Genomic DNA, 18,745 nt, shown 5'->3' with positions numbered 1-18,745 from the left:
ACAGACACTTCTACTTAAAAACATTTTATTTAAAATACAATTTAAAAACAAACAAAAAAAAAAAGACTGTGCAAACAGCATGGCTCATGGGGATTGTGCAGCATTAAACCTATTCAGAGCCTTGGGGACAATAAAATATCTATTTTATCTTTTTGATTTTCTTCCTTTGGTGTATCCTTTCCCAAACCAGCCCCCACTGAGAGGCTGTTCACAGGCTAGAGTAGTCTGCTCTGGGGGCCCATGAAGGGTCTCCACTGTCCGGATGGGTCTGCGACTGTAACTGTCCTCTTCTCCAGGACGCAGGGGAATGGCCATACAGAATATTGGGTCCTGAGATCTAGGAAACAGACAATAGTGAGAACATGCCAAATATCATGAGGAAGAACGGCCATGTCAGCCATAAAAATACAAAGTCACCTGTCATATTTTGGAACGTCCAACTGAAGCTCATCCATCAGAAGTCTCATGACATCGTCACATTTCCCATTAATCTTCAGGTTAGCAATTGCATCTTTAGGTGTCCACTGAGGAAATATACAGTGTGGTTGGATGATAAATTGTCCTCCCTTATCTTGTCTACAGCACCCACTATCTGTTGTAACAGACACAAGCTTTAGGCTCTGTCTAAACCACTTATACAACAAAATATTAGTACTTCTGTTGGGGTTGCTAGAAAATCACACTGTCAGAAATCAAAGAATCCAGAAAGTTTTATTATTAGAAAGAAGTGTAAAAACAATGAGTGTGTACTGAAACACTTTTTAATCACCACATTAATATTCATAGAGATTTAGGTTCTTTAAAAAATTTTTTTACATATACATTGTAAGGGGGGAATTCAATTGACGACGGGATCGCTGAAAATCCCGCGCTCAAAGAATATTACCGTTAATACGGTAATCCTGCGCGTACTCAGGGAGCTGCGAGCTGAAATCCAGCGAGTAATTACCGTATTAACGGTAATATTCTTTGAGCGCGGGATTTTCGGCGATCCCGCCGTCAATTGAATACCCCCCTAAGTGTCTTTCAACTACAGAAAATATTTTAATGAATAAGAGATAACTTGGAATTTTTGGTCCTTGTAAAATACCTGATGGTTTACACAAATATTGCGTCTTACCTGCAAATTTACAATGTAAAGTTTGGGGCGTCGGGTACTAGGCTTATTCATGCCCCACAAACAGTGATATTTCTTCAAGACCTGAGAGGACAGAGCAGAATCAATGAAGAAAACACCACATAAATGAGAAACTGTCTAAGTAAAAAATAGAAGTGGAGGTATAATAAATGCGAGAGAATGGAATGTAATGGTTTTACAATGAACGCAGTAGAAGTGCGGTATATACTATATATTTGTAAAATATACAAGACAAAGCACCTCATAGGACTGCAAATATAAAATACAAAATTTAGATGCGTCCTCCCACATACATTCTAAGAAACAGCTTTGAGAGATTCAACCAACAAGCCGGGAAAGCAATTCATATACACTCTCATCAATAAGGCACATACTGGCCACATACAACCCGCTAAACACTCTAATATTTGTCCAATTTGGCCATGTGATCAAATTAGATGAAATCCATTCTTTCAGCCTCAGAGTTCAAGCAACCAGATGCTTCTGGCATCAAAGTGGCCTGTTCTTACAGTCAGAAGTTAAACACACACAGGCCAATAGTTGTCATCTTCCAATTGTATTTATCAACATGCTCTATAATGATCCCATCACGTACGATAAGCATATTCTTCAGGTCCCATGATATAATATCTAGAAAACTTCTGTATATTGCTGATTATATCACAGTGTGTATAGCCAAAATTATAAAGACATTATGGTCATTGAGATATCTACATATCCATCCCATAGCATCATCGATTTGTGAATGGTATTGTTAACTGGCAAAGCCTTTTTTTTCTACCTTACCACCATAGAGCTTAAGAGGCACTGATTGGTTATAAATAGTGTATTGCAATTCATATTGCTTGCGCCTGGGAGACCCTCTTGTCAAACTTCCAAGGTTTTCCATACTTCAGTCAGCATATGCAGCCACAAAGCTAGGTTTTTCAGATGGCTGAAGAGCATCCATTTTACAGTTAGTACCTCAATCTGCAGATAAGGTGATGGAGGACTACAGAAGAAGTGTTAGTCTCAGATAAGGCCATCTTGTACCACACAAAATGTGGTGAATCTTTGGGCAAGTGTGCTGAAAATATACTCAGCCATGACAAGTAGTAAGACAGTTATCTGCCCCTGCCATATGCACGTGTCTTCATACCCAAAGCTATGTGAATATATTGCCATTATTCAGCATGGACTCATGTATGTGTCTATGGTGGTTCTGCAAGTTTATCCACAATTACACTTTCTGCAGCAGAATTGCAACCCAGCAAAGTTATTTATTTCCCCCCCAAGTATTTTTATAGATGACATATTGAAGAGGTGTACACCGGTCAGACTGGTAATATCTCAGGATAAAAAGGTCCACATTAACAACCGGCAAATGCATTTTTAGCCAAAACTAGTGATAACGCAGAGGTCACAGATTGTAATTTACCTTCAGGCTAGAGCCAAGACAGAGAATGACATCAGCCTTCTCTGCGGCCTTCACTGCCCCCGACCAGTTCAGTGGCTGCGTCAACTTTCCTCGCTCTCCAAAGTGAACGATAGAGTCTCTGAGTTCTCCCGTACACTTATGACAGTAACGTCCAGTGTTGTGTTTATGAAGGGCTGTGCGTTCCGTCACATCAAACAAACGCACATATTCTCTGAGTAGAGAACAGGAAGTGCACACCTACAGGAGACAGAAGGCTGGAGAAATCACAAAACTTACAAGCAAGGTATAATAATAATAATAATAATAATAATAATAATAATAAAATAAATAAAAATATACTAGTAATGTAAATCCAATAGCACACCAGCTACATGTCCATAAAACTAAAATATGAGCAATGTCCACATACTAGTACTGTGCCCTGTAACACAGTACACCAGCCTGTGCCCACACTGGATTAGTCCTTAGTCTCCAAACTATACGCAACGATATGTCCTTACAATATATGAAGTATAAACAGAACACTGGAGAGGGCACTTAAACCTGGTCTCCAGTGTTTCCATCTATAATGTTGGCGCTATTACAGTGACAGGCACACTTCTACCCAGGAGCCCTATTTATTACTTCAGCGACTAATGCCTATAATAGTGTAGCATCATAGAAAGCTGTGCATGGGATGTATAAACATAGAATCAGTTGTTTTGGTACAAAGATAATGCACTGCTAACGAGGGCTGTTTAAGTGCAGGAGTGGGGAATTTGGAATGTGAGGACATGCTACAATTGCAGGACACAAACCAGTACGCAGGCCATTAAAGTACTCATGTATTCATTTCATATCAGTGTTTTCATACATCAGGACAGAATAGTCCTAACGAAGTCCTACACAGATGTTTGTCCTTATTTATTCAAAAATAATAAAGAGAAGCCATGTGTAGACCTTTTACTGAACATACTTGGGGCTGTCTCTGTGGAGGTGACTACACCGAATTTCACCGACGTTTGTTAATCCATTGCTATCCTAAGATTTTCTTGTACCCTTTGTTTTCTTGTCTATATTTATACCAACTTTTTTTTTTCTTGTATATTGGTCATCTACTGGTTACACCAACCAACTCTGTTCTTTGTTCAATATGGTTGACTGATTGTTTATATCAGTTTCTGTCCTATTAAAAAGCCACCTTAACCAGTAATACCTTGATGTCATTGTATTCTGTATGAGATCATCAGTCTCTTACATCGTATTTGAGGAGTTTTGTCGCACTCAGGGCCAGATTAAGGGAATGGAGGCCCCTGGGCTAAGGGGGCCTCCATTCCCCCGTGAGGGCCCCCCCCCCGTGATCCGAGCCGCCCCCCCGGTGAGCCGAGCCGCCCCCAAGGCACTTACCTCCTTCTCCTGCCATTGCAGTCCTTCCCAGTCGCGCTGTTCGCTCCTTACTGAGGAGATCTCGTGAGAGTGAGACTCACGAGATCTCCTCAGTAAGGAGACTACAGCGCGCCGGGGAAGGACAGCAGGGAAAGTGCTCGGCGGCATTGATCGCGCCGGGGGCGCTTCCGCCCCCGACCGATCAATAATGCTGCTGAGCACTTTCAAGGGCCCCCTGGATGCCCGAGGCCCCTGGGCTGTAGCCCAGTTAGCCCTAGGGTTAATCCGGCCCTGGTCGCACTCCTACTTACAACATTGCTTCAGTACACTGATGTTTGAGAGAATTCATTTATGCATAGATTCTCAGCATCTGAATATGGTTTAGATCTGCACTTTGACTTGGCCATTCCAAAACCTTCACTCTTTTCCTTTTCAGCCAGTTATAGATTTGCTGGTGTGCGTAGGATCAGTGACCTGTAGCATGATCCAATATCAGCCAAGCTTCTGTTGTCGGACAGATGGCCTCACATTTAACTCTAGAATACTCTGGTGTTAAGAGGCTTTTATAGCGGACTCATCTATTGAGCAAAGCATCACCACCCACCACTGCTGTATCTTTTTGCCATACATGGTATTATGCATCATGACTAAATAATTCCACTTTTGTAACAGTGACCCTAGGACAAACGTCACTGAAGTCTTGAGCTTCATTCAGATAAAACTTTGCAAACTTAAGTAACATTATTTATGTTTGTTTTGAGAGAACGGTCTTTTTCCTGAATAAGCTTCCATGAAAGCTAGTCTTGTTCATTTTTATTCTTCTGATGTTTGTCTCAAAAACATTAACATTTAACGTGCCAACAAAGGCCTGGAGATCCTTAGATGTACCTTATGGGTTTTGTTTTGCCATTTCTTGGGCATCATCGGCTGATTTTTCTGTGAATTTGCAGGGACTTCTAAATTAATGTATACCATGCTTTAGTGTTCAAATTAAAAATGTATTTATAATAACTGTACTCACCCTTATGGTCTAGTTGATCGGGTTGGCATTATGGCTGCTTTCCCCACTTATTCGTTTTGCGAACAGAAAAATGTAGCACTGGAATCATCCACTATAGCTCTGTTTACCTGAACCCTGCATGAGCAAGTGTGAGAAACGGGGAACAGCAGTGTTCTATTCCCCAATTCTCTCAGACACGAGGATCAGGGAGCAGAAGCCCCTGAGCTCCTTCTAGTAGCACTGGAAACATTCTAATAATTGTTGCCAGCACACTGCTCCCTGGTGTTACCAAGGAGCATAGTTGAGCACATAAAAACAGTTGCTGTGGCAGCAGTAGGACCGCTTCGAGTTCTTGGTACTATCCTCCTGAAGCCATATTCGGGTTGGATGGAGCGCCAGGGCTTGGTGTTCCAAGATTTAGAAGCAGTGTGGACAAGAGATTCAAATCTACCAACCCAGACTTAGTGTAGCTGGGGCGAAGAGGGGCGCTGAGCAATGCATGGACAGGGGAACAAAACTCACACCCACACCGAGGGCAGTATTAGAAGTAAGATCAAGGCCGAGATAATTCATATGCAAGATAAGCAAAGCAACCTGGGATTGCTAAAAAAGGACAGGTGGCTGAATTATTCCCTACCATCAAATGTGAAAACTAAATAAATTGCAGAAATGGTCAATGTAAAGCATTTATTACATCTGTATCTTTAAGAGGATATTGTACGTAACAAGTCTTTTAAGAGTGATTGATGAGCAATAAACCTCATTATTTCTAAAGACTCTGCACTAGTCCTCAGAGGCCAGCAGTTCCAGGTAAACGTGAAGGAGCCTGATCGGCAGTGACTGTTCTCTGTGAACCAGGGCACCTCGGTGGTGCATAGATGGTACTTACATTAAGCAAGTCTGCTGTCTACTGGCCAAGTAGCAGCAGTAGGAGGAGTCAGTAATGGCAGATTACTGAAGGTAAGTGGAACCCCCAGTCAAATCTTTAAAACCAACCTCCCCAATAAGGCGGCAAAGTCAGCCCATCCTGTCACACACTTGGTTAGCGGCTCCAATTGCCTTCTTTATTTATATGAATGTACCTATTACCTGCACTTCTTAGTCCCTTCTTACTTTTTTGTTGAATCAATAAGGACATGGCGAAAGCTATTATGGGTTATTTGTCACATGAGATTTCTCAAATTTTCGAATTATGATAGATGAATGTCAAGTATGTCCCAATATGTAAGAGCAGATTAAAATAGGGTGTACAATACATATACATACAAATATTAAATTATCTTATCTATCACCCTGTATATCCTTTCTGCTTAACAAGAAAATGTTTTACAAATATGCTGTTTTACTTGTAACATTAGAAACCATTAAAATCATTAAACAGTAAACCCCCTGCAGAGCTCTCCTTACCTCAATGTACATATTCCCATGAACCTCAGAAGTGACTTCTCGAGGTAAACCACTTCGAAGATGAAGCCCATCACAGTTCTGTGATACTATATGACGCACCTATAGTAGAACAAAGTGTATTACATCAATAAAGCAGACAATACTAATGGTAACACAGGAACCAGAGAAAATGCTACAGGGTAGGATCATTAAAATAATGTGCGTGGAGAGTATGCATTAAAGTTGAGAAGAGTTAGCTATTCTAACAGTGATAATGGAGAACCAAATCAAGCGCGTATGACCCTGTAGTAAGAATACCCGCATTCCAGAGTATTACAGTGAACTTATTTCCTACAAACTGCGGCAGCCATAATGTGGGATGAAACAATATTGGAGATACCGCAGCCTATCCATTTACTAGGAGACAGCAAAATCACTGGCGAAGCAACAAAAAAAACCTTGGCGATATTACCAATTCCCATATCTCCATTTTTGGCAACAACATCCTGAGTTTTGGTCCTCAAAAGGGATACGGTTTCAGCAAAATGGGTTCGTGTTTGGGTGGCCTCTGAGCTGGGCTTATTTGGTCTAATTTATTTCCAAATAATGGAAGATAAGCTTCATTCTTATGGGTAACTGTTGATCCCACTATGTGTCTTTTTCACTGTGTGAAAGTGACAGGTACACTTTCAGAGCCACAGGATGCAGGAAACAAAAGGGAGACAACAGGGAAGAGGCCACCTTGACATCTGCTACAGAACGCTATTAGTGTAATGCATGTGGTGAAGGCTAGGCTACAGGGAAGAATGTATCACCAATTAGAAGACAGCACAGAATATATCATAGGAGAGCTGTTTTAACCTCTTACCAGCCTTGCTCGTTGTAGCTGTGCAATACACATGTGCGTAAAAGTTGGCTGAGCGTCACTTAGATCTCCGGTACTATGGAAATAAAGTAAACATTTTTACTAATTAATTCATCCTCTTTAGTGCTCCATAAGACAAGCAAACCATATATGATGAGCCCTCACCTCACACTCCTGCCCTTATTCAGAAGAGTCCACACACCACTTGGTCCCCGATAGTCTGGAATAGCAGCTGCCTGTAAGAAGCAGACATCTCATGAGTCACCACTAACCTTCTGCTGCACTATCATTGTCATTACAGTGTATATGTCACTTACACACATTGGAGGCAGCTATCCATTCAATAGGACCAGTGTGGATGCATTGTGTCTTATGAATATTGCCCATGGAGCAGCTCAGTGATGTCACTGGCTTCCAGTGAATACAAAGGTTATATTAAATACTGGCTTAGTCCACAAAATATTTGTCTCCACTGTGTGTAGATGACAGGTGCACTTTGATTTCACATCCTTAAATTAAATAAAAAAAACTATAAAATCAGTGGGGGGTTCGGGCTCACTTAATGGAGACTCTTAATTGTCACCATATCTCTGGCAGATTACTCTTCACCAAAACCAATCTCAAATTTGTCCAAATGTGTTCCATAAGTGGTTCAGTTTTAGGTGTTCCTTTATACGCATGTTTTGGTTACAGTAGGAAGCAAATCTAAACTTCACTCTTAACACAACATAACAGCAAATACATATGGGAAAGGTGTGTGAAAAGGAAGAGGAACACAGACTACTTGAATACTTCATTACATTTGGACACAGTCAAGCAGCTACTTATATTAAAATCAATGTTTTTAAATGTAAGTATATGGTACTAGTATTGGGACGCCACCCATGTGCCCATACTTTTACTACCTATGCCAAACACATTCCACTACAGCTGTGCCCTGCCAGCCAGATTCACCCACTTATAACATACCGGCTATGCGACACATACAATATACTATCCCTGACAGTGGTTTGTGTGAGCTGACATCCCATGTCATAAGACACGAGTCGTTATTGGCGTTAAATCGCAGAAGGGCCACACATTGCATTAAGAGATGCTACCAAGGACCTTGCGATCACAGACCTAGAAACTAAATTGCCGTCTGCAGGATGCTCTTGCACACCTGGCTATCGTGTATTGTATGTTTGGAAACTTGCTGTTTTGCAGTGTTAAAGTACACCTTCAGTACTAATAAAATAGTGTTCAACCTGCACCTGGTATCAGTCTGAGCGATCTAAACAACCCCGTATCATCATAACGATCTTCAAAACTCTACAAGACCGCTGTTTAGGATACTTTTGAGGCCTCTTTTTGCTGACTGATGCACTCCTTACCGTGCTGATCCCAGCTCCTGTGTAGATTACCATATTCTTTGCTCCACGCACAGCTTCAGCCAACTCTAGAACTTTCTCTTGGAGCAATTCAGGAGCATCCACAACCTATGTTAGAGAATATACAGTAGTTCAACAGAAGAGTTATCCAATACACCGTCAGTGTGCTAGAAAATGACAGGTAGAATTTGATTGGGTGCAATGAGTGCCACTAAATTCTTTTTCACAGCTGTAGTACAATTTTCAGAATCCTAACTCACTGAGAAAGATTTAAGCACATCAACCTTGTTGCTTCCTATGGTTTGGGAAACCAAAATGGACATGGCAAAACTGAAACCTCAGGATATGGCTGTCGACACCAGGCAGGAAATTATCATACTTGTGGTAAAACATTTCATGCAGCACTAGCTTACAATAGCAAATATCATTACAATGGTGGAAAAAGAGAAAATTTTATGTAAGGTTCAATTTTCATCCCCTACCATGTTGACATTAAATAAAACGGCTTGCTAAATGTTTCTACATCATGGCTGTCAACCTCATGCTTGGCTAACTGTGAAGTATCCATGAACACGGGCATCACCCAAACTCATGTTTGGCTACCAGTGATGCATCCATGTTGATGGCTATCACTGACATATCTATGGTGACTAATCTCCCACACTTACTTCCTCCCACTTGGTTACCAGTGATGTATTCACAGTGAATGCCATCATTCTTCCAACTGCATGGCTATCAGTGACATATCCAGAGAGACTGTCATCACCCTCCCTCCATTCCTCACCGTTGACTACTAGTGATATATCTATGGTGACAACCATTACAGGCGCTTTCAAAGGCTATGGCGACATACCCATGGTAACTGCCATCACTCACCCTCCACTCATCCCTCTTGGCTACCACTGGCATATCCATGGTGATCACCATCACCTCCCATGGGCTCCAAGTACATATCCATAGTGACTACTATTACCCATCCTACTTTCCTAACACTTGGCTACCAGAGAGGAATCCATGGAAACTGCCACCCCCAGGGACCACAGTAACAAATCTATGGTGATCACCATCATCCACCCCTCTCACCTGGCTACTAGTAATGTATCCATGGTGATTGCACTCATTGTCCCTCCCACTGTCAACATATAACACATGGATTGTGACAGACATAACCGTACCTTCTATCAGCACTGTAACCATGGTAACTACTATCAGCCACGCTCCCGCTTACCAGTGACGTATCCATGGTGACTACCATCACCCACCAATGACATACTATATACACACACCACGTCCCACCCTCCCAAGTGACACACCAACCTCCTGCTCCCGGTACCGCAGCCGCTCTCTGCGCTGCCGCTGCCTTTCCAGCTCCTGCACCAGCTCCGCATAGCTCTCCAACAGCTCCCGCTCTCCGGGACTCTGCTCAGCTGCCGGCTTGCTCAGTATCCGAGAGATCTGCGGAGAAACAGCCGGTTACTGCTCCCGATCAGCCGCTCCTGTGCGCTCCAGCCTCGTTGCTCACCGTCTTACCTGTCTCCGCCGTTCCCGGTGCTGCTCACGTCTCAAAATTTCTTCTCGGGCTTCTGCTTTCCGTTCTGCACGCCCCATTTTACCGGTGACTTCCTTACTTGGAGACTGAGAACATCTTCCGCTTCCGCCAGTTACCGGCACCGGAAGTGACATCACGCACGATCAATATAAACTTATAATGTCACGTGACATGGTTATGGCAACGTGACAGCAGCATCCCCAGCAACCGGTGTTATGGTGACAGGACCGTATCTGTGACTATATATCTGTCACTATAAGCACCTCCTGCTATACACTCACTAAGTGCTATACGTTACTGTGATGGGATTTTATTATAAGGTTTTATATAGTCTACATATCATGCAGTGTTTTACAGAGATTGTTTCCTCTTTCATAACAGTCCTGGCCATAGTGGAGCCTACAACCTAATTTCTCTACTACAGAGACACATACTCACTAGGGTGAATTTCATCAGAAGCCAGTTAACCTGAATGTCTTTGGACTGTGGGAGGAAACGAGTAAACAGGGAGAAAATACAAACTACACAGATAGGGCTCTAGTTGGAATCAAACCCATGATGTTAATCAGTTTGTGGTAAGTGCAGAGGATCAGGGCCATCTTTTCCATCGGGCACGATCGGCAGGTGCCGGGGGCCCCACAGGCAAGGGGGCCCCATAGGCAGGGCTCTTAATTAGAATAAATAATCCTGCAAAAGAAATAACCTGCATAAAAAACCTTCAAGGGTCACTGAGCAAGTACATCTATCTTTATCTCTATATATCTATATCTATATCTATATATATATATATATATATATATATATATATATAGGGGCCCCGGTGCACTGCTTTGCCTGGGGGCCCATATTGTTAAGATGGCCCTGCAGTGGATCCATGGGGTATATTTATTAAACTATGGGTTTGAAAAAGTGGAGATGTTGCCTATAGCAGCCAATCAGATTCTAGCTGTCATTTTGTAGAATGTACTAAATAAATGACAGCTAGACTGATTTGTTGCTATATGCAACATCTCCACTTTTTCAAACCCACAGTTTAGTAAATATCATCACCATTTATTTATATAGCACTACTAATTCCGCAGCACTCTACAGAGAACTCATTCACATCAGTCCCTGCCCCATTGGGATGTACAGCCTAAAATCCCTAACACACACACAGACTAGGGTCAATTTTGTTAGCAGCCAATTAACCTACTAGTATGTTTTTTTGAGTGTGGGAGGAAACTGACACAAACACAGGGAGAACATACAAACTCCTCACAGATAATGCCATGGTTGGAAATTGAACTCATGACCCCAGTGCTGCAAGGCAGATGTGCTAACCACTACGCCACCGTGCTCCCAATGTGTTTTTTTTGTTTATACAATGAGGGTGGTCTTGATAGCATTACAGGTCCCCAGGCAAAGCAGTGCACTGGGGCCCTACCAACTAAAAATGAAAATTATAGATAAAATTAAGCTTATATTTATTGATACCGCCAGTGTTCAAACTTTAAAAAACATGCTGTACAGCAGACATTAATCCACCCAAATGTTTGGACAACATAACATGAGCCTTGAAGTTGAAAAACAAGAAATTCAACATAAAAATGGTATTTAAAGAAAACTAAAACAAAGGCACTGTCGCGTCATAGCCTTCAAACTTCATTGTGCTCCGTTCAATTTCTTCCATTATTTACATTTAGAAAGTAGCAGGGGGAGGCAACCGACATTGACTGTTACAAATATTGGAAGAAATGTATTATAGCTTTATGGTATCAGATCTAAAATCTGTTCAGAGTTTGCCTAGTGGTGTCAAGTATATCTGGAAGCACTTCAATAACAGCTGGAGAGAATAGGCACAGACCAATGTTCTGTATGCATGAAATACTTTCTGTTTAATATCTCAAAGTTACAAGTTTTGATAGCATTCTGAATATATGTGAATCCTATGTTATAAGCATACAATAGTCTAAGGGATGCGCTGCGCATTAACTATCTCACGTATTCTTGAATTTTCTAGCTTCCTCTCCCCTTCTCAGGCCAGATGTGCCAATTATTCTTATCTATGTCTTGTTAGCTACACCTCAAGGCCGTGGGCTTACATCTTGCAAAACTGCATTTCAGCGGAAAATTAATAACCTCTTTTAAGCAACTATAATATCTATGCAAGTTACAAAAATGGGTGAACAAAGGCTTTATGAGGCCTTAACAAAAAACATATTTAACAACGACTTCAAAAATTATATGTGTTGATTTTGTCTTGGTTATGTACAAATTGTACATAAGCAAGACAAAATCAACACACATAATTTTGTAATAAAGTTCCGGTAATATTTTGACGAACACAACATACACGTACTAATTGTACAGTACAATTAGTACATATACATTGTTTAAGTCAAGGTCAAGATATGTATTTACAACAGCAAGATCGTATGTACAGATAACAGCTGATACTGAGGACATTAATCCACCTAAATGGTTTAACAAAGAGCGTTTGAAGGTTCTGAATAAATCTCCCAGTATAATATACCGAAAAGTTGGCAAGTCTATGGAGCCCCTATACTCGTGGGGCCCCCGTGCAACTGCCCAGCGTGCAGTCAAGGTGGCTCTGGGTTCCATCTGTTTTGTACCCCATTTCTAATTCTTTGTTTCTTCAAAGGACTTCCTAATTGTAAATATAAATATATATATATATATATATATATATATATATATATATATATATACACGCACACAAATGTCAAAGTGTAAATATAAATGAATGGAATTTTATAATATGAAATTCATTCTAAAAATTTTTTAACCCCTCCCATCGTCCCCAAATGAATCCATGAATGTCTCTGCATTCCCAAACACCCCTTTTTTCTGCTTGTATTTTTTTTATATATTCATTATTTTGTAATATGCTCAGACCACATAGCACACAATGACAGCATCAAGAGTCAGTAATAGAACAGTCCAGCATATTAGAAATTTTCCAATATGTCAAAAAGACAAAGCAGACAGCTAGGGGGAAGACAAACAAAATTGGGGAAGAGAGGGGAGGAGCAGGATAGGAGAAGAGAGAAGACAAGGAGACCTGAGTAATTACTATTAGGATGCTATCAAAGTCAAATAATTGGATATAGTCCTTTCAAATTAATATCCATCAATCTGATTGTCTTTGTCTGAAAATATGCGAATAGCAAGCTACGGCATGGAAGGGCGTATTTAACCACCACACGTACGAACACTTCTCCACACATTTACACTTACACATTCACTTGTAATTAGTTCACCTTAAAATAGTTCCAACACATAGTCATTTATAATCAAATGTAATAGAGTTTATAGTTAAATATAATAATGTTAAATACACTTTAGTGAAATCTAAGGTTCAGGATACAGGAAACATATCATCATCATCATTTATATAGCGCCACTTATTCCGCAGTGCTGTACAGAGAACTCATGCACATCAGTCCCTGCCCCATTGGAGCTTACATGCACACACAGACAGACACAGAGAGAGACTAGGGTCAATTTTTGATAGCAGCCAATTAACATACTAGAATGTTTTTGGAGTGTGGGAGGAAACCGGAGCACCCGGAGGAAACCCACGCAAACACAGGGAGAACATACAAACTCCTCACAGATAAGGCCATGGTCGGGAATTGAACTCATGACTCCAGTGCTGTGAGGTAGAAGTGCTAACCACTTAGCCACCTAATCCCCTATTTATCCTCAGACCTTTATTTCTATTGGCTAAGAGATCGCACCTTCTGTATGTGAGTTATGGATTAGAGGGAATAAATGATCTGAATGGTATTGTATGTGTAATGCAAATAGACCAGTTTAAACCTGCTTTTCAGCAGCAAGATTAGTATACATCTGTTGGTGCGCTGACCCCCACTCTTGGAGGGTGGAAGGAGAAGAGATTCTAGTTGAAGATGAGTTTTACAGGTATACTGATACACATGATTGTATGAAGTATCTGAACCAGACCTTTACTGCGAGACCTGACATATACGTGACACACCCTTGGAAAATGTTGATTTTACGTTTTACACGGATGGGAGTTGTCATAGACAAATAGACACAGGAGAACAATGCATCGGTTACACTGTTGTAGATGACGAAGATGTTATAGAGGCTGTACCTTTGGGCCACCTCACTCAGCCCAAGTGGCCAAACTAGTGGCACTTAGGAGAGCGTGTGAGATGGCAGAGGGTAAATCAGCTAATATATACACTGACTCTAGGTACGCCTTCGGGGTAGTATATGATTTCGGGGCACTTCTGCATTTTAAGAACTTTATGATAGCAGCAGGCACACCAGTAGCACATTCACATCACATAAAAGGACTCTTTGGTTTCCCTGGCTCTGAGAATGCTCAAAATAGAGATAGTAGATATCATATACTTAGATAGGAGAGCCACTCTCCCAGATATAGAAAAAGGTGGTATAAGGTTCCAGAAAAAATGGGGAATATATATCGAATCACTGGAACCTTCAGTCCAGCAGAACATCTTTAAATTGTATGAGTACACTACCTGGTATTTACTCAGGCAATTAAGCTAGGGAGATAAAGATAAAGATAAATATATACACGGTTAACCGGAACCTCCTAGATATTCTGTAGATGCAAATTTTCACTAATTAGGGAAAGATCTGATCATTACATTTCCTCACAATATACTAAGCCATAGAGCTTGCTAAAATAAACAACTACCCCCCACCCCTTCCTTCCCCTCTCATTTTATTTTATTTTATTTCAGTTGCATTCAAATTTTGATTGTAGATCATATCAACCAGCTATATCCGTATTTGTAAATGTACAAGATTATTTACAATGTTTTCATGAATCCTAAATAACGCAATTGGTAAGACGTTATTAATATTTGATGTTGGCCTTTAAAGCCAAGTTGTAATGAATACTTTAATTGTTTTTTGAAAACATTGGAATATGTAACAGATATGTCATTTCTGATTTCCTGTATCTGTATGTAAGGAAAATAACCAATAAGATTTAAAAAAAAAAAAAAAAAAGGACTCTTGAGAGCGATAAAGTTACCTAAGGCAGTAGCCGTCATAAAATGCAAAGCCCACAGATACGGGGAAGACTCGGTGTCAGTGGGCAATAGCAGGGCGGATGAAGCTGCCCAATGGGCAGCAGGGTTACCTGTAAATGTATCAACTGACAAAATGATGGTTTTTCAGACAATAGACACACCGAAATTAATTGAAATGCAAGATTTGAGTTGCCTACAGGAAAAGGCAGTCTGGAAGGCGAAGGGATGTGGTCAAGAGTCCTCTGGACTCTGGAGAGATGGACAAGGTAGGCCCGTGGCTCCCAGGGCATATTAGCCAGGCCTGGCACATGGTCTGACTCATCTGGGTAAAGAAGGTATGTGTAAGCTGGTTAGAGCATACTGGTGTGCACCAGGCTTTTATTCTCAAGCCATTAAGAAAGCACTGTCTTGTCTTACTTGTTTGAGGAAAAATGTCGGGAAGACAATACCAACTGAGCCATCCCATATCCCTCCTACAGACGGACCTTTTCAAATAATACAAATTGACTACATGCAATTACCACCTTGCAGGAATCTCAAATATGTATTAGTTTGTACTGATGTATTTTCTAATTGGATAGAGGCATTTCCAGTTGCCACTAATACTGCTGTTTTTACTGCTAAGAAAATTATTCATGGATTTTGTATGGAGATATGGTATACCTAGAAGTGATAGGGGTACTCATTTTACTGGTGATATATTTCAGAACTTGTGTAAACTTATGGGAATCAATAGCAGACTCCACACTCCTTACCGACCACAAGCCAGTGGTAAGGTGCAAAGGGTGAACGGTACCATTAAGAACAAACTGATAAGATAATGGCTGAAACTGGGTTGGTGTGGCCAGAAGCTTTGCCACTAGTCCTCCATAGCATCAGAACCACTCCCAGACCTCCTCTTAATCTGTCCCTCTTTGAGATACTTTTTGGCAGACAACCTCATTTGATCATAGGTCCACAGGACGATTTGAAGTGCAATAATGAAGTGACTGTGCAATATATCATAAAAATGAGCAAACAGCTAAAACTACAGCAACAGAAACTGAAAATTCTGTCACCTGGTATGCCAGAAATAAACTGCCACGACGTTGAACCTGGGGAATATGGGGAATATGTTATGATCCACAATTTCTTACGCTCAGGTTGTTTAACAGACCGTTGGAAAGGCCCGTACCAAGTATTGATGACCAGTACCACATCTCTGAAGGTAGTAGAAAGAGACACTTGGGTCCATTCTACTCACTGCAGGAAAGTCAACAACCCAGAGAAGGTACAAGACAAAGTCGAGACTGACAACACAGATCTGTCACTTGTGAACCTGTTTTGGGAGACCTAAAGACTGCAGCTAAGACACCTGAGCCAAGGACATTGCACAGACTATTATCCCAGCAATGGAGTGGCGGTTTTTATATTTTTCTTGTTCCAGGATTTTTCTCATTTTTATTGTTTTTAGGACATCCCATTTTTGTGATGGAGGACAGATGACGGAGAAAGGATCTGGGAGTAAATGTATGACAGTCGGTTTTTCTCAAGGATTATCACTCCCTAGTGGGTAAGGTCTTAAACCAAACCCGAGTGTTGGGTGTGCTCTCATGTGCCTCAGGGACAGCATAATATAGGACTAGTGCCGTTCCCACTAAATATCTCTGAGGTCCTCGAATTACGGGGAGAGAGGTCCATAGAAGGGAGGTATAATATCACTAGGTCCCCTAGTCTAAAGCTTCGCCAATACTCGTTAGATCGGTCTTTGTTGTGTCTAAATATCTCACATGTAAAGAGACTGGAGAATTGGGAAGCTGACCTACCTGATCAGACAATGGCTCGCCACACCAGTATTGATGGGAGACTCTCAAGATTACCAATAACCAGGAATAGTGATGGACATCATAGACTAGGACGTATTAACAGACACAGGAGAGTATCCATTGCGAAAGTTCCTCTAGGTTATTGTCAAAATGTTATCCATGCCGACACCTGTCTTGAACAAATGGAGAAACTAGGCTTGGGTAGTTTTGTCAAAACTTTGTGTGATATTATCAATGATCATACTGTACCTTATGTCCTCCCAGATGATGTGTACTATGTTTGTGGGAGAAAGGCTTATTCCTGGTTAACTCCGAGTTCCAAGGGTTTATGATTTCTAGGTAAATTGGTTCCCGAGGTCATGACCATTACACATGACGAAATGATTGTTATTCATAGGACTACATCACCACCATACATACACAGACAGTATGAACATCGTGGAAAAAGATATATGATTCCTGGTGAAGAACATGTAGCTACTAAGTTAATTAGTGAAAGTACTGGTTACCAAGTTATGGTTGCATTAGATCCCACCAGGATCGCTTGGGAACTTTAAATTTTAGGTATATTCAAGTCCTGGCTAAATTGATAGACAATATCACCGAGATGTATGATGACACTTTCAGGTATATGGGTAAGGAGCTACAGTATAGGTAAGCTCCTTATTCTTATACTTGGTGTCATCTTTGTGATTGGCTTATGTGTCAGATGTGTTCCTACTGTGTTGAAGTGTGTAAAACATTTTACTGAGGTAAACACCGAAAATGAGACTGCAATGATGGTGAGAAGTACAGGTATCAAAGAACTACATTACAATCCTGAAATAGAAAGTATAATTAGGTGATAGCGTTGTGCACTATCAAAGGATGGAGCTGTCGAAGTCAAATAATTGGATATAGTCGTTTCAAATTAATATCCGTCAATCTGATTGTCTTTGTCTGAAAATATGCGAATAGCACAGTACGATGTGGAACGGCGTATTTAACCACCACACGTATGAACACTTACAACATTTACACTTACACATTCACTTGTGATTAGTTCACCTTAAAATAGTTCCAACACATAGTCATTTATAAATGTAATAGAGTTTATAGCTAAATATAATAATGTTAAATACACTTTAGTGAGATCTAAGGTTCAGGATACAGGAAACATATCATATCTAGTATCACTCTAATCCCCTATTTATCCTGAGACCTCCGTTTCTATCGGCTAAGAGATCGCACCTATGCGAGTTATGGATTATAGGGAATAAATGATCAGAATGGTATTGTGTGTGTAATGCAATAGACCAATTTAAACCAGCTTTTCGGTAGGAAGATTAGTATGCATCTGTTGGAGAGCTGCCCCCCACCCCTGGAGGGCATCGTTTGAACTGGCCAATGACCTGCATTTCACTGGACTGTCCTGAAGCCTGAACCTATGGAAACATGCCAAATCATCTCTATTGTTTTCAATGTAACACCAACTGTATATAAGCAGGAGCTCTGGGACCAACAGTCAGTCTTCTTGACCACAGACTTCAGGATTGAATGACTGTATTCTGGATCCAGGGCGCCTGCGTATGTAATAATCGGCTGTACTTTGTTACTCAGTGGACCTCTGGTTCCTCTAGGCCAAGATCCAGTTCACTCACTGCTCTGCTGGCGTCTGTGCAACACCGTGGCCGTCCACCATCTTAGCTATGCTTCTGCGCATGTGCAGAATGGAGGACTGTTAAAACCTTCTCCCTCTTCTCATTGGTTCACTAATTGCCTCTCCCTATTTAAGGCACCCCTGACCTATTTCCCTTGCCTGTTCTTGGTCTTCA

At 41.0% G+C, this 18,745-nt stretch overlaps 1 protein-coding gene across 1 annotated transcript; it reads right to left on the bottom strand.

Moving 5' to 3' along the window:
• Nucleotides 1-8: 8 nt before the first annotated feature.
• Nucleotides 9-10,239, bottom strand: SIRT7 (sirtuin 7). The gene is made up of 10 exons (XM_075216801.1): nucleotides 10,072-10,239; nucleotides 9,859-9,996; nucleotides 8,545-8,649; nucleotides 7,337-7,407; nucleotides 7,175-7,247; nucleotides 6,328-6,426; nucleotides 2,556-2,792; nucleotides 1,121-1,201; nucleotides 418-524; nucleotides 9-337 (listed from the first exon to the last, which is right to left on the bottom strand). The coding sequence occupies exons 1-10, from the start codon at nucleotides 10,222-10,224 to the stop codon at nucleotides 145-147; spliced, it is 1,257 nt and encodes a 418-aa protein (XP_075072902.1). The 5' UTR covers nucleotides 10,225-10,239; the 3' UTR covers nucleotides 9-144.
• Nucleotides 10,240-18,745: the final 8,506 nt, after the last annotated feature.

The sequence above is a fragment of the Mixophyes fleayi genome, chromosome 6 (genome assembly GCF_038048845.1).
Source record: "Mixophyes fleayi isolate aMixFle1 chromosome 6, aMixFle1.hap1, whole genome shotgun sequence".
Classification (NCBI taxonomy): Eukaryota; Metazoa; Chordata; class Amphibia; order Anura; family Limnodynastidae; genus Mixophyes; species Mixophyes fleayi.
This window is presented reverse-complemented; position numbering and strand designations above follow the sequence as displayed.

Coding starts and splice junctions, on each gene's coding strand:
- SIRT7 (XM_075216801.1), bottom strand. CDS start 10,224: ATGTCACTTCCGGTGCCGGTAACTGGCGGAAGCGGAAGATGTTCTCAG. Junction 9,997..10,071: donor ACCGGGAACGGCGGAGACAG/GTAAGACGGTGA, acceptor GTTTCTCCGCAG/ATCTCTCGGATACTGAGCAA. Junction 6,427..7,174: donor AGCTACAACGAGCAAGGCTG/GTAAGAGGTTAA, acceptor GTTCTACTATAG/GTGCGTCATATAGTATCACA.